Consider the following 20,103-nt stretch of genomic DNA (forward strand, 5'->3'; position numbering starts at 1 on the left):
ATGCTGGGTGTGGCTTCAGCCTTTATTCAGCTGGGGTGCCTGAGCTTGGATTTCCAGGAGCTCAGGTCGTGTTGGAAAGCCTCTCTGGTGGCTAATCTACTTGGTCATATTTAGAATCCCCATGGAAACACACCTCTGTGTCCTGTGCTGAGTAACAGGGAGAAAGTGAGCTGAGCACCAGAATTCACCTCTCTCTGTTCCCTGACTGGGCCCCAGGGTGCTTGTGCTGTCCTCACCGTGAGGGACTGACGGGCTTTCGACCACGAGCCAAGTGCGTCCTCCCCGCTTTAAGTTGATTCTATCAGATACGCAGTCACATTAATGAGAAAAGGAATGAACACAGCTACTCATCAACAGTTCTCCTTTCTGCCTAGAGCCACTCTGCCAAATAGCCCCTTCCTGTGGCCATCTGTCCTCTGAGGAGACTTCTTACCTGTCCCTTGGGGTCCTCTTCCTGCCAGGAGCTCTGCGAAGCCTGCTCCATATCTTCCTCGAGCTCGTCGAGGTCAGATTCCCCCTCAGCAATGGGCACAGAGACCCACACGTTGGGATCAGTGATGAAGTCCCCGTGGTTCTCCTTGGGGCTACTGAGAGCTGGCTTTGTCAGGTTCCCCACTGCAGCACTGACAGCATCAGTGGCAATGTGGTTCTTGGCCTCTGAGCTGGTGAGTGGGGGCTTCATGCCCAGCTGGGTCTCCACCTTGGGCCAGTGGAATCGGCAGTGGCTGCTGATGTAACTGGCGATGGCCCTGCTGGCCCGATGGCCAAGTACCTGGATCCTGGCCAGTGCTAACTGCAAGTTGTTCACCTCCCCGTCATCCTCTGGAGCCGTGAGGTTGTCCGCGCTGAAGGAGTTCAGCAGTAAAGCGATGAAAAGGTTGAGCACCTGAGAGAAGGCATGGAAGGGAAGGCACATCCATAACTTTTCACAGGCAGCTGGGAGACAGAGAGAGAGAGAGAGAGAGAGAGAGAGAGAGAGAGAGAGAGAGAGAGAGAGACAGAGACAGAGGGTGGGGCAGAGAGAGACAGACAGACAGAGAGACAGAGGGTGGGGCAGAGAGGGTGGGGCAGAGAGAGAGGCAGAGAGAGAGAGAGGGCAGAGAGAAAGAGAGACAGAGACAGAGACAGACAGAGGGTGGGGCAGAGAGAGAGAGGACAGAGAGACAGAGACAGACAGAGGGGGGTTAGAGAGAGAGAGAGAGAGAGAGAGAGAGAGAGAGGAGACAGAGAGACAGAGAGGAGACAGAGAGACAGAGACAGACAGAGGGTGGGGCAGAGAGAGAGAGAGAGAGAGAGAGAGAGAGAGAGAGAGAGAGAGAGAGAGAGAGAATGAGAATGCTCTGCTTGGCTTTCCTCCTTTTCATGCAGCGCAGGACCCTAGCATGTGTGAAGGTGTCACCCACATTCAGGGAGCTCTTTCCTCCTCAGTTACGCCTCTCTGGAAATGTCCACACAGGCACACCCAGAGATGTGCGTTCCAGGTGATTCTAAATGCCACCCCCCCCAACAACTAATATTGACCACCACAGAGGTTCTCCAGCATCTTCACGGGCACAGTCTTGATCTCTTTGGCCTACTATTGCACGAGTGCTCCCCAGTGTGTAGCCCACATGGCTTTGATAATGTCTGTATGTGTGTGTGCCTGTGTGTGCCTGAGGACAAGCCCTGCTGGCACTCCTCAGGAGCACCCCAGCTTGTTTTTACTGAACTCACTAAACAGATGAGGCTGGCTAGTCAGCAGGTCTTGGGGATCTGTCTCTGCTCTCCAGCACTGGGGTCACAAGAGGGTGCTGCCATGCTTGTTTCGGGGTGAGGGGGATTGAACTCAAAAGCTTCATGCTCACAGAGCGAACACTACACTGACTGGGCTGCCTACGCAGCTTGTAACTCACCTGCGAGGGGGTTACTACTCACCACTAGGTTGCCCAGCACCATCACAGTCAAGAAGAGGATGAGGCAGATGGATTTCTGGCTGACCTCCATGCAGACCCACATGTTCTCGATCCACTCCCCGCAGAGGATTCGGAAGACGACCAGGAAGGAATGGAAGAAGTCACACATGTGCCAGCGGAGCTTCTCGCCGTTCCACACGGAGACGCCGTCCTTGCGGCACCCGTAGTCCTCTGAGAGAAGCTGCTTTCCGACCAGGGCGAAGATGAAGACGATGATGGCCAGGATAAAGGTCAGGTTGCCCAGGGCCCCCACGGAGTTCCCGATGATCTTGATGAGGGTGTTCAGGGTGGGCCAGGACTTGGCCAGCTTGAAGACCCGCAGCTGTGGGAAGAGAGACACTGTCTCGTGCCCTGGTTGCTCCTCTCACCGTCTTCTAACTGGTCTTGACTGGAAGTCAAGCTCCAAGTGGACTAAGCACCAAGGCATCTCCTGAGTTTGGGGGTTGGAGGGGGAGGGCTCACAAGAGGCTATTTTCAAAGACATTTCTTGGAGCTTCCAGTGGTTCCTAAGTTGAAGTGTACCCCACCAACCGGCAGACCCAGGGGCCTCACACCAGGAAGGCTGCTAGCCTGTCATCTGTTTCACAGCCGTACACTGGATCTCTCTGATGTGTTTAGCTGTAACTGGGACTCACAATAACAACAGCCTCACTCTTGACTTGAAGAGGGCTAGCTTCCTTTGCTCAGGGCACAGTCCACTGCATTGGAGACACATTGGTCAGTTGTTTTTGTTTTTGTTCTTTTTTTTTTAGGGCATTTTGTATCTTGGAATGGTTGATAGCATTTGCTGTTGCCACTAATTCTGAAACATCATGGATCCAGAATGCACACTGGGATTGACCAACCAACTCCCTTACCTTACTGAAGTCCAGTCATGCCTGGCCTGGTACCTAACTGGTCTGTGGGGTACGTGGAGAAAGGCAGTGGGCCCCTTCTCTTGTGGAATTAATAGTTAGAGACTGAGCTAGGATGGAGATTTAAGCCTTTCATTGTAGGGGACGGGGTCATGGCTTGCCATAGAAGAAGGAGGGACTAAGTTCAATCTCCAACACCCATATAAAACTTGGGTACAGTGGTAAGCACCTATAATCCCAGTCTGACGAGGCAAAGACAGGAGGGTTCCTTGGGGTTTGCCAGCCAGTCAGCCTAGCTGAATCGCTGAACTCCAGGTTCAGCTAGTAATGTGGATCTGCCACACTCCTACATCAGCCCTTGCTCAGCTGTCATTAGAGAGGCTTCCTCCTATGGCGGACAGGAGCAAATACAGATCCGCAGCCGGACACTGAGCAGAGAGACCTTGGAACACTCAGCCGCTATCAAATCCCTCCCTTCAGGGCTCAGGGAACCCCGTGTAAGAGGAGGCAGAGTGTAGGAGCCAGAAGGGATAGAGGAGGCCGAGAGAACAAGGCCCTCTGTATCGGCTGGGCAAGGCTCAGGTGAACTCAGAGAGACTGAGGCAGCTCGCACAGGGCCTGCATGGGTCTGCACCAGGTCATGTGTGTATACACTACGGCCTCAGGTTAGTGCTCCTCATGGGATTCCTGCCTGTGAGGACGAGTGGATCTCTGATTCTTGTGCCTTCTCCTCTTGGGCTCTTTTCTTCTGTTTGTCTTGCCCAACTCCAATGCCATAGTTTTGTTTTATCTTCATATATTTTATTTTTTTATGTTTTATTATTATCCCTTAGAAACCTGTTTGTTTTCTAATGAGAGACAGAAGGGGAGTGGATCTGAACAGGAGGGAAAGTGGGAAGGAACTGGGAGGAGTCGAGAGAGGTGAAACTATTCGGGATATATTACGCGAGGAAAAAAATGTATTTTCAGCCAAAGGGGAAAAAGCAGAAGTTGTGGAGAGTGATTGAGGAAGACATGTGATGTTGACCTCTGACCTCTGCCTTCACGAGCACACACGTGTACACAGTTGCCCTAACATGAGCACACAGACATGAATGTGCATGCACGAACACACACACACACACACACACACACAGAGGGGGGTGAAGAGAGAGAGAGAGAGAGAGAGAGAGAGAGAGAGAGAGAGAGAGAGAGAGAGGAGAGAAGAGAGAAGAGAACCTTAAGTATAGATGCAAGCAGGCTGAGGTCTACAACAAGGGAGAAGTACCACGCACAAAGATGCTTAAACATTTGAAAATACATTTGTGTGATCCTCTAGTTCTCCAGAAAAAAATATACAGGCTCCAGTTTTGGCGAGCCAGTCAGTGTGTGTGGATGGGACACCTGCTAGGAGACACACTCAGGCCTAGGTGTTGGGACCTGGTGCTGACCAGGAAGGATGGCAGCCATTCCATCATCTACGAAGCAGGGACAATGCCCAATGTGTCTGTCAGCTTGTCTGTGTGAGGAGGAGTCATGCTCACCTTAGGCCTGATCTAGAAAGCACTCTCTTCATAGAACACACAGAGATTTCAGGACCAGTCCTTACTGGCCAGAAGCAGTTGGCAAACACGAGAGAAATCGGAACCACAGTCTTTCCGCAGAGCCCCCTGTGGAAGGTGTCAGGGGATGCAGACTTCCTAAACAGAAGTCTTCGTTCTCACTAAGCTTTGAAGAGATAGAATGGGCAGGAGAGATAGGTCCTGACCCTGCATGGCAGCCACCCACCACACTACAGAGCCACAGGGACAGTGAGGGACACCGGGACATGCTTATTGGCACCTGAGCAAAGTATCAGGTAGCCTACCCTAGAGCAAATGTCAGGCTGGAGAGATGGCTCAGCAGTTAAGAGAGCAGACTGCTTTGCGGGAGACCAGGATTTGGTTTCCAGCACCCATGATGAATGGCTCACACTGCCTGCAACTCCAGCTCCTGGGATCTGATGCCCTCTTCAGGACTCCAAGGGCAGTGAGCTGACATGTACACACACACACACACACACACACACACACACACACCTCTATATCTATGTATCTGTCTATTAATCATCTATCTATCTAGCTACAATCAATCTGTCTGTCCATTTATCTATCTATCTGTCTGTCCATTTATCTGTCTGTCTGTTAGGCATTTACACTTGCCTTAAATGGACCTTCTCTATGAAAATTCATGGTTTCCTTAGGAGAGGTAGAAGGGCTAAACATTACCGTTAGAATCTCCTTAGTGAAACTGGTGATAGCTGTCATTAATCCCTCAGTCTGGGACAAAAGTGGAGTCATCTTCTATTACTTTTGTCTTTATAAAAGACAAACAACAACGAGGACCTCCCCACTCGTGTTCTACAGTCTCAGTGAGTTAGCACACATTAGGTCAGCCAGTTAGCACACATTAGGTCAGTCAGTAGGCACACATTAGGTCAGCCAGTAGGCACACATTAGGTCAGCCAGTAGGCACACATTAGGTCAGCCAGTAGGCACACATTAGGGAGTCTGTCCACTCCTAGGGCTGAAGGGCTGCAGTCCGATGGCCATCACCTTTGTCCCACAGCTAACTGTTCTCCGGAGTCTTTGTCTAGCTTAGCATTATGACCAAAGAAGCTCCTCACAGACTCATGCAATCGTTTACAAACAAGTATTTTTGGTGAGTGTTGAATATTCATCTATCATTAATATACTACTTCTTTAATTAATCAATCTCAGAATTAATATAAACACTTCACTCCGAGGGCAACAGGCCTGAGAGCAGCAGTGGGTACTTATTCGGCTAGAACTGACTAGAAGTCTCTCTCTCTCTCTCTCTCTCTCTCTCTCTCTCCTCTCTATTCTCCATATTTCTCTCTATTTTCATATTTCTTCTTGCTCTCTCTCAATAGTTCTTTCTTTGCCATCTCCTCTCTTTCCTTTTCCTCTCTTCTGTTATTTTTCACAACCACAAGACCTGTTTCATCATCAAATGGTGACCTCCCCGACACGGATCAGACCTGCTTTTCACTCTGTTCTAGAAAGAAAGCCTCCTCATTAAAGAAAGACAGCACTTGCTCATTACACAGGAAGTGCCGGGTCCATCCCCAGCACCACATAAAACAGAGTGGGCGTCTGTGACCCCAGCACTGGGGCATGTAGATGAGAGAATTCCTTGGATAAATAGTGAGTTTAAGACCAGACCAACTATAGGAGACCCAGAGGAGGGGGTGGGGGGAGAGAGAGAGAGAGAGACAGAGAGAGAGAGACAGAGACAGAGAGACAGAGAGACAGAGAGACAGAGACAGAGAGAGACAGAGAGACAGACAGATCAGGGGTTGGGGATTTAGCTCAGCGGAAGAGCACTTGCCTAGCGAGCGCAAGGCCCTGGGTTCGGTCCCCAGCTCCGAAAAAAAGAAAAAAAAAAGAGAGACAGACAGAGACAGACAGAGACAGAGAGACAGACAGAGACAGACAGAGACAGAGAGACAGAGAGACAGAGACAGAGAGAAACAGAGAGAGAGAGACAGAGAGAGAGAGAGAGAGAGAGAGAGAGAGAGAGAGAGAGAGAGAGAGAGAGAGAGATTGGCTTCTAGTCAGGTTCTAGCTAAATAAGTACCCATTGCTTCTCTCAAGCCTGTTTCCCACCATACATTACAGAGAATGTTGGACAATAAGAATGTTAAGTCTACTATTAGTGCATAGATAAAGCGAGCAGTTCATCTAAACACTAAACCAATGGGAAGATTCAATTTTCTTCCCTCCAGATGCAAAGAAAGGCAGTTTCCCGTGTCCCTGGCTGGTATTGGGGGTTGTGCTGTGGACTCCGAGGCTGGGTTGGAGATGGAGTGGTTTAATGCACAGTACATCCAAGCCCAGGTACAATCCCTCTGCACTCTCACAGCCACCACAGACGCACAGATAACATGGGATGGGGCAATCCCTGAACCTGCGCCACCCCTTGGAGCAAACTCTGCAAGTATCAAGCGTGTTCTGTCACCTCACAGACTAAGGGGTGTGGCTGAAACTCATTGCATTTATCTTGAGTGGCATAAAAAGTGGCTCATTGAAAAGAGATACTGTCATTTCAGAATCACAGGGCGTGGGCCCCTGGCTTTGTGGCCATATTGAGAAGAACAGGAAAACGGATAGAAAAGGCCTGGGAAGTGTTTTCTCTGCTACTCGTTGGCAAACTCACTGCTTGCAATAACATCGAGGTAGATGTGAAGTCAGCCCTGAGGGGAGGATGTGTAAGACCTTAGAGTTGGGAGGTTGGGGGTGAAGGGCAGTGGGTAGAGCACCTGCTTAGCATAATCAAAACCGTAGGCTTGATTCCCAATGTTTCATAAACCAGGTGTGGTGGAGCCTACCCATTATCCTAGCCCATGGGCGGTGGGGGACAGAGGACAGAAATTCTGAGTCATTTTCAACTCTAGAGCAAGCTGGAGACTTGCTCTACACAAGACCCTGTCTCAAAAGAAAAACCAAAAGGAAACCTCTTGTATTTGAGTTATCAACTTGTGATCGACTGTGTTTATCACGACATTCTAAGACAGGCGCATGCCTTGGAAATATCTCACTAATTTATAAGGAACGAAAGGGGATAGAACCAGGAAGTCTAGCTCCTTGAAGATCTGGGAAAGCGCGCTGCTTCTAATAACCAAACAGAGGCCATGAGATCACATCTTTGGGAATTGAAAGTGAGTTCTATTTTCAAGGGTAAGAAGCACTTAAGTCAAGACCACACTAGTGATGACTCAGCGTCATTTCTCTTGCAGAAGAAAGGCCTGGGGCAGGAAAGGGAAGAATGGAGAATCAGGACAGAGGCTGAACTTGGAGGGTGTTCCACAATACAGACCCACAGCCAGTTGTGTGTGTGTAAAGGAAGGGTATGGCCTAGTAAACCAGGAGCCCTGAGTGGAAAAGACCGTGAGCTTCCAGACTTAAAAGTCCTGCCGCCCAGTTTTCTGTGAGTGGGAGGAACAGTCCGAAGGCTGCAAGGTGCAGCAAGGTCCCTTCTGCAGGAGCCCAGCCAAAACCAAGCAACTTGTGTCAACTGAGATAATGGCGAGAAACAGAGCTTCACTGGGTCCACTTACTGAGGTTTCCAGTTCTCTACTTACTGGTATTTTTTTTTAAAGGAGCTTGGGGTAGATTCTAGGTCCTTGTGCATGCTATAAAAAAACTCCATTACTGAGTCTAGCCTCCAATTTAAAAAAGATACACAATTAATCAGACCGCCTATTTGATTGTTAAGTTGGAAACAGATAATTGTTCTAAGACACCGTTCTGGGAGAAGGTGCACAGTTTTGCCAACTTTTGATTTTGACCAAGCTAACTATTGATGGCATACTTTACAAATCGACGGCTCAAAGAACCAAAGCAGGATGTTTAGTTTCTAATCGGTAAGTGGGGGGCATGATCGGACGACGCGTGGGGGAAAGGGGAGGGAGGAGAGAGAAAAGCCGAAAGAAGGGCGAGGAGTAGATTGATGATAGATGACCAAATGTGTCTGTATTTACATCAAAAAGGTTGGACTAGGTGCCTTGGCTAAAACATAAAGATGGGATTGCCAGCGCTGAGTACGGACCCAAATCTGACTGCAGGTGATTTGCAGGAGACACAGAAAGGCTGTAAGCAGAAGCGCAGATACAAACACTAAACCAGAAGATAACAGTCCCTTTAATTACTGCAAAGAAAAATAGACCTTTTGAAAAGGAAGATAGAAACATTTCTAAAAATATGAAATTAATAATTAATTAATTAATGATAAGAAGAATTAATAGGTCATTCTTCAGCAAATCCTACTGGCGTGTGCCACCACAACCGACTTAATAGGTCATTCTTAATAATACAAGTTTGACTTTCCTTTCTGGCGGTGACGACCTCCCCATGAGAACACGCCTCTCTCAAAGGATCTCCTTCATCCCTCTCCAGAAGAGGAGAGGAGGAAACACAAGGAAAAGCACCTGGTGCAAAGCCCTAATTCCTACTTTATGGATGTGAAATGCCCAGGATGCTATAAAATCACCACGGTCTTAAGCCACGCACAAACAGTAGTCGTGTGTGCTGGCTGCTCCACTGTGCTCTGTCAGCCTACAGGTGGAAAGACCAGGCTGACAGAGGGACGCTCCTTCAGGAGGAAGCAGTACTGAAAGCCCCCGAGACAAGATGAGTGGGAACCTTCCCAGCAAACACATTTTAAATAAAAACATGACTTTAGCAGGAAGGTATAAAACTTAAAGCGTTCATGCACTCAATAGTGCAGATTTGAGACAGGACCACGCGAGCAGCAGATAGACCATAAGCCTGGCAGAGGTAATGACCGTAGCAAGCAGTAGGCAACAGTAAACCAGGATTTAAAGTGCAGAGTGTCATAAGCCCCTCTACCCACAGCACAGGGGCAGCACTGCAACCCATGCATGCAGCAGACGCAGCGCGGTCAAGTGTGCGGGATTATTTCTGATATTCTGCGCCGAGGAGAAGGGATGGATGACACATTAAAGTCTCAGCAGCTACAGCCTCCAGTGCTTGGCTTCAATGCAACGGAGCCTGAACCCGGTGACACAAACTAGAAATCCCACACGTTATCAGACGAGGGACCGTGCTTCTAATTAACCTTGGAGTCCAGGGATGCGTCAAGCTTGAAGTTGGGAAATCTTCAGAATCAAACAAGGAAAAGTCTGACAGATTAAAGCGGTTCTTAGGAGGAAATAGACGTCTTATTACGTGAGAAAAGAACAGACCAAAAAAACCCTGTGCGTTAAAAAAAAGCTAGGAAAGAATGAAGTAAGCAGAGTGGGAAGTGTAATTAAGATAAGATGTGCGATTAATTGAGGTGGGAAGACACCAATGACGTGGCGAGGGCCAGCGAGCTGCAGGCTGCTTCTCTGAAGAAACGGATTAAATCAACGGCTCTTGGCAAAGCTGATGAAAACTAGCAAGGGCTGTCATCCCTGCAGACCCAGTGGGCGTAGATCCTCAGCAAGAGAAGAGGGCGTCCACGACTTCCTGTCAGGAACCCTGAACGCCTAGATAAGGGAAGTCTGGATCCAGGACAAAGCAATTTCCTAAAAGCCAGTTTGAGAAATGGAGTCCGACTCACTTCAGAACACCGGGAAAATCATCGCTAAGGAAAGTCTTGGCCCCACTAGCTTTTTGCATACATGTGATACTAAAACCTGGGAAGGAGTATGTAAAATTTAAATAGCTGCGGGGCGACTCATCAAAACCGATGCAAAAACCTTACAGATTGCTAGCAAATAGACCCTTTCTGTTTATTTAAACCTGTTGAACTTATTCATTTTATTGAAAGTGCACCACAGACAAGTTGGGTCTACTCCGTGAGTGCTGGGATTCAGCAATAGAAAATCAATCTTGTTTTTTAATAATGTGAGTGTGAGTGTGCGTGTGTGTGAGTGTGAGTGTGTGTGAGTATGAGTGTGTGTCTGAGTGTGAGTATGAGTGTGTGTCTGAGTGTGAGTGTGTGTGTGTGTGTGAGTGTGAGTGTGTAGGGGAGGTTGGGCATGAGGGTGCAGTTGCCAGTGGAGGCCAGAAGAGGGTGTAAGGTCCTCTGGAGTGAGAGTTTTGGGAGGTTTTGAGCCACCTAATGGAGGAGCTGAGAACCGAACTTGTGTCCTCTGCAACAGCACCATCTCTTCAGTTCCTATACGGTTATGTTAATGTGATTTCCCTTTTCTTTTAGGGGTAGAATAAATCTGCTGGTTTTGTTTTTTGATTGATATGGAAAAAGTGTGCATATAGGACAGGATGTTTCTGTTTGTATCCATGTGTGTAAAGGTCAAATTAGGGTAACTGTCATGCATGTTGTCTTCAACACTCATCATTTCTTCCTGGTGACAAGGCTTAGAATTCTCCCTGTGCCATTTGGAAACATGCAATGCACCACTGTTAATTATTAATGTGATTATCTTACATGCAGAACAATAGTCTGGTAAAATTAAAGACCTATTCATGATACGTTTTTCATTAAAGAAAAAACCTGCAAAAATGTCAGACTTGTTGAAATGTTGAAAGTATCTCTTAGCAGCCAAGAAAATGAGGCTGTCTGTTACTAAGACTTCTTTTTAGCAGGGTACTAGATGTCCCAGCCAATGTGGTCATATAGTTAGAATCAAATGGCGTGGTGGTGGTGAGAGAAGAAAAACAAAATGTATTGTTTGCACATGATATGATCACGTTAAAGAATCAAAAAGGCTCCGTGGATGAATCATCAAAATTAAGAAAGGGGACTTCTGGGTGCAAAAATATTGACTATGAGAATGCTGGCTAAAATTAGCAAAGACTTTCAAAATATGTAAGATCCGTGCGGAGAAAGGGATGGAAAAAAATTATAAAACTCGAGAGCCTGAGCTAGGCGGAGAGGGTGCTGTCTGTGCAGGTCAGAGGGTTATGTAACACAGAGTTTATATTCCTTCCTAAGTCGACTGCTCGATTGTTGCAGTCTGAATAAAGAGAAGACTCAAGAGTTTGAGTCTGTGCTGCTGTGGGCATAGCGGAAGTGCAGGGGCCAGGATATTCTTAGAGGAAAACCAGGTGGGTGTATCAGCCACTCTTCTCCCGGCTGTAATCAAATGCCTAACTGGAAGAGCCTTAGAGAGTTCAGGGAACATGGTCCATTATGCTGGGAAGGCACAGTGACAGTGACGTCAGAGTCCTCAGTCGTGTTTGTGTGTGTGTGTGTGTGTGTGTGTGTGTGTGTGTGTGTGTGTGTGTGTGTCTGTTGGGGTTGGAGGGGAGTGGCTGCGGCTCAGCTTCCTTCCCTGTTTTAATTCTGTCTGCCCCGCCTCCGCCTGCCACTCAAAGGCAGGAAAAGCACTCCCTTCCCAGGTAAACCTCCTCGAAGCACCCTCACAAACACACTCAGAAGTGTGTCTCCTTGGTGATTCTAAATCCAGTCAAGTTGGCAAAGAAGACAAACCAGTGCAGCGGGCGACTCGGTTTCTAGACACAGACATTATAAGCTGCAGGAACTGAGATGGCTTGCTGCTGGTACAAGGATAGACCGGCGGGGTAATGCAGTAACGGAGCGTGCCTCAAATCATGTCAAGATGGCTGATGGCATTTGGGGATGGGAGAAAAGAGTTGCATGGGATTTTCTATCTTTTTCCTCCTGCTTTCTTTTCTCCCTTTCCCCAACCAATCCATACATTCTTACGGAGTCTCTTCTGATACATGGCTTGTGCTTAGTGTCTGGTAGGGCGACAGGAAGGAAAGTCCTGGGTTTAGCCCCATGGACCGTCAGGGAACGGATTGCGACCTCAGAAGAGCGAATCTGGGTTCAGTGTGTGGGAGGCCCTCTGTGAAGACCAAATGTGTTAGCCCAGAATGTCCAGGACCAGCTGAACCAGCTGAAGACCGGGGAACAAGTGTCCGAGGCAGAGGATGGGGGGCCAGCCCTGTGGCTGGGAAAAGGTTGCTGGGAGAAAAGGAGTGGGGCTCACTGGAGCCTCACAACCACCATAAGGACTTCAAGTTTTATTTCCAGAACAAGGGGGCTCCACTGGGAAGCTATTTGTGACAAATGGCCCTTGCCAGTTGAAGGTGGTCATGAGAGGTGGGGGTAGGGGATGCTTATAGGGAGGTACTCTATGCTAAGACGTGCTTGACTTTCCTGAAATTTAAAGCAGTTATGAAGACTAAACACTGTTCACTAAAACCACACAGCCGTTTGTCTAAGCTATGTATTTTCACCCAGGAGTGCACACAGTTCAGAGCCGGCTCCAACTGCAGGGCAAGGGGAAGGGGCTGGGGTTTTGCTGAGAACGTAATAGTGCAGATACAGCATGGACTCTCACCACTGTAGGGAACGTGGCTGGAAGCCCGAACTCGAGATTGGTGTGTGTGTCTGTGGGGGTGGGGGTGGGGTTAGGGAATTGTGAACTGACTCTCATGTTAGGTGGGTAGGAGGCCCTTCCCTGCCTCCCTCTCACAAGAACAGGGAAGACCTGGTAGAGTCTCCAGAGGACACGGTGTCCACTGGCTGTTAATAAGCATGCCAAGGCTCAGCCATTTCTGTTACATTATGACGTATCCTGGGAATGGCTACACCAGTTCTTCAACCTTGCCTCTCGCTTGCTTCTAGGAGCCAGTGAAACTCGAAGAATCCTCCAGATGGCTTAGGGCCTTGAGGACATCAGTGACCTCAGACTCTCCTGGGACTCTTACAGGTTTGGCTGACAGAAGCATTTGTGTGGAGTGGAGGGCAGACATGGAGACCCGTGATTGAGTGGAGGAGTGCCTCCAGTAGAGGGCGCCCTGGAGCTGAGTTTGGAGAGGCGCCTGTTGAGAGGTTAAGAGGAGGCAGGCTTTTGTGGATGCAGTATTGAGCTCTGAACTGGGCGACCAAGAAACAAGAGAAGGCCTTTTAGAGGAGGGGGACAGAGCTGAGAGTCAGCAGTCAGGCAACATGGATTTGAGTGCCAGGTGAGACACTAGCTTGTGTCCTGGCATCCAGGAAACACTGGTTCGTTATTTAGTGGTGGCGTGGCTCGGTTTTTCTCATCCTGGGGACTTTAAAAGCAATAATCTCTTGGGGTTGGGAGCGTAAAATGATTCTTATTATATCGAGAGTGTAATACTATGACTTAGCCACATCTTCAGAAAATGTCAGTTGTTGGGACCTCATTGCCGGGACTGCTATTTGGAAAGAGAATGCAACGCTGTTCTGAAGTCCCTTTTAGTGCAAACAAGGAGACCGAGGCACAAAGGAAGCGTCCACCCCGCTTTGCATCAGTGAAAAGCTGGAATTGCCAAACCAAGTCTCTAGGCTCTCCAGAACCATGACCTGTTTCTCTCCCACAAAAATAGAAAGGGTAGGGATCTGGGGGGGGGGGGTGGGACTGGCTGGTAGAGTCCCCAAAGACAGTGCCTGTCCCCCAGGGGTCAGCTTCCCAAGTGGCCAAGAGAAGACATTACCAAGCGGAAGGTACGGAGCACAGACAGGCTGCCCTTCTTGGATGCGCTCAGCTCCAGAAGGCTCACGGTGACGATGACACAGTCGAAGATATTCCACTTCTTCTGGAAGTAATAGTAGGGGTCGAAGGCAATGATCTTGAAGGCCATCTCCATTGTGAAAAACACGGTGAAGACCTGAGGGTGGGAACAAGTGATCACTGCTGTGAGGTCTCTCAGGGATGATGAAGGCAAGGGCAGAAAGAAAAGAATCTTGTTTACAAGAGAGTAAAGCATGCTGGGTGTGGTGACATGCTTGTAACCCCTGCCTGCAGGAGGCTGAGGCAGGAGGATTTCAGGGTTGAAGCTAGGCTGGGCTATACAACAAAATCCTGTCTCAAAACAACACTAAAGAAGAGGAGGAGGAGGAAAAGAAGGAGGAGGAGGAGTGGGAGGAGGAGGGGAAGGAGGAGGAGGAAGATGAGGAGGAGGAAGAGGAGGAGGAAAATAGCAGATCCTTTTGTTTGTTCCTGAGGATTGTAGATAGGAATTTCTGAGCCACTGACATTCAGAGAACACACAATAGATCTCTCTCTCTCTCTCTCTCTCTCTCTCTCTCTTTCACTCTCTCTCACGCGCACGTGCATGTGTGTGTACATTGTATGTGTGCATGGATGTGCATCGGTCCATGTGGAGACATTGGAGTGTCTGCCTCTATCACTCTTTACTTTATACTTTGCAGCAGGGTCTCTCACTTGAACCCAGAACTCACCTATTTGGCTGCACTCCACAGCCAGCTTGCTCTAGGCATCTCCCATGTGAGCCTTCTGAGGACTGGAATTACAGGTGGGGCAACACACCTACCTGCTCGCACGGACGTGGGTGCTGAGGTCTAAGCTCCTTCCAGTCTTTGGGTGTAGTAAGTGCCTTACCTGCTGAGGCATCCCCCTCCCCTCTGTTCTTCCAGCAGTTAACATGTGTGGCAAGACTAAGGTAAAAATCCCAGTTCAGCCACGTCCTAGCTTACATAAGCTTGAATAAACAATGCACCCTTTTCATGCCTTGATTTCCTCATCTGTATAATGGGTATAAAGGGAGTATATGCTTGGGTAGTTCTCAGTAGGCAGTAAGTCATAAATAAACAGAAGTGACTAAGATCTATGGTCTCTTAAGATTTCCTTTTGCATTGGAGGTCTTCAGTTGTCTTACCCAGGACAGGACTCTGACCTTAAAAGTGGTTAAGCATCAGGCAACAAAAGCCAGCAAGGGAAGGAGGCAGGGGAGAGAGTAAGCAGAAAGAATGGGGTCAGGGCTTGGTCCTCCCAGCTTTTTTACCAAGGCCACTCAAGAGCCTGGGAAAGGTGCTGGTCTCTTTCTGACAGAGAGTAGAATGGTAGAGAGTGTTCTGGGCTTGCCCAAGTTATGTCGCATAGCACAGGTCAGCCTTCTGGATGCATTTGCTGCATGACATAGACATCTGCACACGCCTTCTGTCCTCTGTCCTCCACTCTTCAATGACCATGCTGAAAACCATATCCAGGAACCGGGAAAATGGTTCTACCAGCCAAGCACTGCCACAAAGGCAGGAGGACCTGGGTTTAATCCCCCAATCCCTGTATAAGCCTGGCCTGGTGGGACACACCTGTAATACCAGTGCTCCAAGGGTGGGGCGGGAGGGTCCCTGTGGCTCACTCCATAGCTGGCCTAGCCAAAAGGGGGGGACTCTGCCTCCAAAACAATGGGGTTTGGAGGGAGGAGGTTGGGGAGAACTTGGTGAAAATATACCGCATGAAATTCTTAAAGAATATATAAATACATAAAATCAACAACAGAATTGGGTAGATCCTGAGCAATGATGCTTGTATAAGGTTGTCGTTTGGTCTTTAGACACCATGCAGACACATATGAACACACACACATATGCATACACATACCCACCCCCCCACATACACACATACATACATACACACCACATATACACACCCACACACACATATGCATACACACATGCATAAACACAAATATGTACATACATACCCACATGCACACACACACAAACACGAGTATGCACACAGGCACATAAGCACACTCATTGCACATACACACATAAGCACAAACATGCACATACACACAGACATGCACATATACACACATGTGTGCACACACAAGCAAGCACATGCACATACACATACACATGCACACATACGCATACAAACACAAGTATGCACACACGCACACAAGCACACATGCACACACATGCATACATACATGTGCACATACACACACAGATAAGCACAAACATAAACACGCACATACACAGGCAAGCACACACACACACACACACACACACATACAATCACAAATGAGTGCACACATACACTCCACACATTGTCTTTGATGGGGAAGTGACATTAAAGTATCTCCCTCCAGCTTAGCCTGGCTCCTCCAGCTATGACCTCCCGAGTTCAGGCTCCATATTTCCACATCGCTGCTCCACCACTCCACTCTCAGGCACACCGGCACACTGCCCAGGAAGGAGCCACCCACCTGACATCCCCACCAGTATGGCCAGATCACTCACAATGTTGCCGGCTTGAAGCATGGCATCGAAGGCATCGGTCATGGGGTAGTGCTCCATGGCCATGAAGACGGTGTTCACCACGATGCAGAGGGTGATGGTAAGCTCTGCGAAGGGGTCAGTCACCAGCTCGAACAGCGCCATCTTGAACTTCCTCCACTTGGGGCAGCACTCCCAGATCAGATACTTCTGAGCGAAGCTGATCAAGCAGGGTGGGCACTTCAGCTTAGACTCTTCAAGCTCTGCATTGCGAGGGAGTCAGTGACAGCTGTCATTCACACGGTGTCTTGGACCTCCATCCTGTGGTCATGATCTAGAGCCTTTCATACCAATACCTGTGACCCTCGAGGCTCACTTCAGACCCCAGCTCCATGACTCTCCTTCCTGCTGTGGAGCAATAGGACTCTGGTCCCCTCACCACAATCCACTTACCCAAGCAGTCCTTCAGACTGTTGGTATCTCCATGTTCTCTCTCTCTCTCTCTCTCTCTCTCTCTCTCTGCACATATGTGCCTGTTCATTTGCATGCATGTTCATGTACTTAAGTGTAAAAACCAGACCCTCTGTTTCTTCCTTCCTTCCTTCCTTCCTTCCTTCCTTCCTTCCTTCCTTCCTCCCTCCCTCCCTCCCTCCCTTCCTTCCTTCCTTCCTTTCTTCTTTCTCCCTCCCCCTCTCTCTAGAGAGGGTCTTTTGATGTGACCCTGGCTGGCCAGGAACTCATTATGTAGAGCAAGCTGGCCTCACATTCACAGAGATTCCCCTCTGCCTCTGCCTCTGCCTCTGCCTCTGCCTCTGCCTCTGCCTCTGCCTCTGCCTCTGCCTCTGCCTCTGCCTCTGCCTCTGCCCCTGCCCCTGCCCCTGCCCCTGCCCCTGCCCCTGCCCCTGCCCCTGCCCCTGCCCCTGCCCCTGCCCCTGCCCCTGCCTCTGCCTCTGCCCCCTGAGTTCCAGAATCAAAGATATGCAACACCATGCTTGGGAGATGACAGTCTTTGCTAGCCTGGAACTCACTAAATAGCTTAGGTTGGCCTGCCAACAAGTCCTGGGGATCTCTGTGTGCACTGCCTTTCCTGGCTTTTTACTATGTGGTAGCTGAGGATCGAACTCTGGTTCCCCACACTGGCAGGGCAAGCTCTGGCTTAGCTATTGCTGCAGCCTGACCTCTTCTCCCTTATTTTCACTACGCATTGCTCTTATGATGTCCTTGTCCCCTCTCAACTTAACCCATTGGAGCTCGCACCCATCTGTCTGCTGACTCCTTTGCAGATGCACTGAAGTCTTTGAGCCACCTTCTCCTTCCTCCACACGCCTGGCAGAGTACCCTGTGAGTAACCCTGACCAGCTGAACATGGATGAGCAATGTGCACACACGACCTCACCGAAGCCATCCTTGAGCCCTGACAATCCCCGCCCAGAAACTCTGCAGAGGCAACTGGCACCCTTGAGTCATTTACCCCGGCCAGCATGGAGTGAAACTCAGTATGGCTTTTATCTTATTAGAAAGAAATAATTTAAATAAAATAAACTTGTCAGGTGTAAACCAGATATAAGTCCGTTCTGTCGTCTAATCGGTTGTGGAGTTCACTCCTCCCCTCTCCCTCAGCCTCTGACTGAGCAGCCTCTATCCCCTCAGAATTCAGAACCATTTACGGAAGAGTTTCTCCTCCTCCTCTTCTCTCTCCTCCTCTTCTCCTCCTCCTCCTTTTTCCTACCACTGGGTCTCCAGTGGGTCTTTGTGCCCTCGCCACCTCTCGCCTCATGTCTACAGGACCAGGAGGAGCTGCACTCCTCTGACTCAGGTGGAAGCCCCTCCCTTATGACCTGTGCAGCCCCCTTCTCCATCCTCCCCCTGACCACCTTGTGTCATTGTGTCAGCATGCTTCAACTGTATCTCAGCTTTAGAAGTGGCCTCTCGGGACCATGTGTGCTCGCTTCTCCTTTGCCTCTTCAAGAGCTAACATCCTTGGATGTTTCCTAAATGTAGTCTCCACTTTTTCCTCGCTTTTCTTTGGAGACCCTGGTGTCTGGCCCTTACCCCTGCCTCGAAAATTCCAGCAGAAGCCGGCCCTGCCCTGCACAGCACTGACAGCATTCACGAGCCAGGCTAGGACGGTACCTTAGTTTCTCTCTCCTCACACGGTTGCTGTTTCTATGTTTTTGTCTCGTGCTTCTTCCCCTGGCTTGAGGTGTTGGTGAGGGCACGCATTCTTGACTTCATCTATCCATCTTCTCCCTAGGTAATCTTATTGAACCCCATGGCCCCATGAAATCAAGCCCATGCTGAGCACTCCTGAATTATATGTCCAGCTTCTGATCTCTCCCTGGAGCCCCGGGCTCATCCCCGCAGCCCCTCCATTATGTTTCTGCTTTCGCGTGTAATGGGGCTATCCCTATGGAGGAATTCATAACTTCGGGCTTTTCTATAAATTCTACTGTGTACCATACATCCTGGAGATGGACACACCAGCTGACGTGAGCATTTCCCCCCATGTTCTCTTATGCACACGCCTTGCACATAAAACCTCTTTCGCGGTAAGGTTTTAATAAAACACCTAAGCATATTTTCTCCTTTCTGTGTAGCCTCCCTATTTTTCATGTTGACTTTTAGTGGATTCGCAGTTTATTTTGGTTGAGGAGCAATGTATTGGTATAGTTTCCCTCCCCCACCCCCACCCCCAGTCTTTGGTTGTTTATATCAACAGAATTGATAGAATGGTCTGGTTGTCCTCAGAAGTTGGAATGGCGTTCTCCTCATGGTGTTTCCATATATTCTCGTGTACACATGTCCTTTTCTCTTCCGCAGACAAGACTATTTATTTCCACTACCATGCTGTGCTAATCACCCACTGTGAGTTTTTCCAAACTACAGATGTCAAAACTGGCAGAGCATAGTTTTGCACAGAAGTTGGCGTGTTCTGGGAGGGAAATTAATCATCCCTATTTGGAACGAAAGTGGACTTTCCTGGACCTGCTTTTGGCACCAAAGGGAAGCCTGAGAGCCAGTGTTGGATGAGGACATTTACAGATACCGTTCTGTAGGAAGCAGCTTGTCTGTGAGGCACAAGGGTCAAGGAAGGGGTCAGTTCTGTGTGTGTGTGTGTGTGTGTGTGTGTGTGTGTGTATGTGTGTGTATGTGTGAATGTGTCTCTGTGTGTGCCTGTGGGCGTGCATGTGTGAGTGTGTGTGTCCATGCGCAAATGCACGGGTGCACGAGAGTATGCTTGCAGAATCCAGAGGCCAATGTTAGTGCCTTCCTCACTCACTGGTTTTGTTTTTAAGTTAGGGTCTCCCCATGAACCTGGCCCTCACTTCTAAGATCTGGGGATGTGGTGTCTCCATCCCCACTACTGAGGTCATAGGCACATAGGGCTGTGATCAGCTTTTACAAGGCTCTGGGCATCTGGATTCAGGTCTTCACGTCTGCACAGTGCACTTTATCAACAGAGCCACCTCAGCTCTGTAGCTACTGTGACAGAACTGATTGACTAAGAAACAGAGGAATCACAGGAAAGCAATTGCACCCTTGCTAGCCTTGAATGTGGCCGCACCTCCTTCCCAGTAGTCTTTGGAAAGACTGGTCCTCCTCTCAGGAGGAGGGTTCTCTCTTGAGATAACAGCCTGTCTCGACCTGGGCACCCTCTCCCATCGCTTCCAGAGTCTACTTTAATGTCCTTCTGTTCCCTTCCCTCTCTGAGATCATCCTGGGTCAATATGCTCACAAATCCCCATTCTCAAAAGCCACAAAGGTATTGTTCTTCAGCCCCAACTGTCCTGTTCTATTTCTCTCTCCATGATCACAGGAAAAGTCCT

At 49.0% G+C, this 20,103-nt stretch overlaps 1 protein-coding gene and 1 pseudogene across 3 annotated transcripts in view; one reads left to right on the forward strand and one right to left on the reverse strand.

Moving 5' to 3' along the window:
* The window catches only part of Scn10a (sodium voltage-gated channel alpha subunit 10), a 112,389-nt gene that overhangs the window by 26,294 nt on the left and 65,992 nt on the right, over positions 1-20,103 (reverse strand). For all 3 annotated transcript variants that reach the window (XM_087560737.1, NM_017247.2, XM_087560736.1), the window contains 4 exon segments: positions 16,301-16,539; positions 13,744-13,917; positions 1,915-2,274; positions 434-886 (listed from right to left, as the gene is read on the reverse strand). In XM_087560737.1, the coding sequence (XP_087416863.1) occupies positions 434-886; positions 1,915-2,274; positions 13,744-13,917; positions 16,301-16,539 (1,226 nt within the window).
* LOC108351811 (40S ribosomal protein S27-like) lies at positions 8,725-8,960 on the forward strand (annotated as a pseudogene).

This window comes from Rattus norvegicus, chromosome 8 (genome assembly GCF_021556685.1).
Source record: "Rattus norvegicus strain SHRSP/BbbUtx chromosome 8, alternate assembly SHRSP_T2T, whole genome shotgun sequence".
Lineage (NCBI taxonomy): Eukaryota > Metazoa > Chordata > Mammalia > Rodentia > Muridae > Rattus > Rattus norvegicus.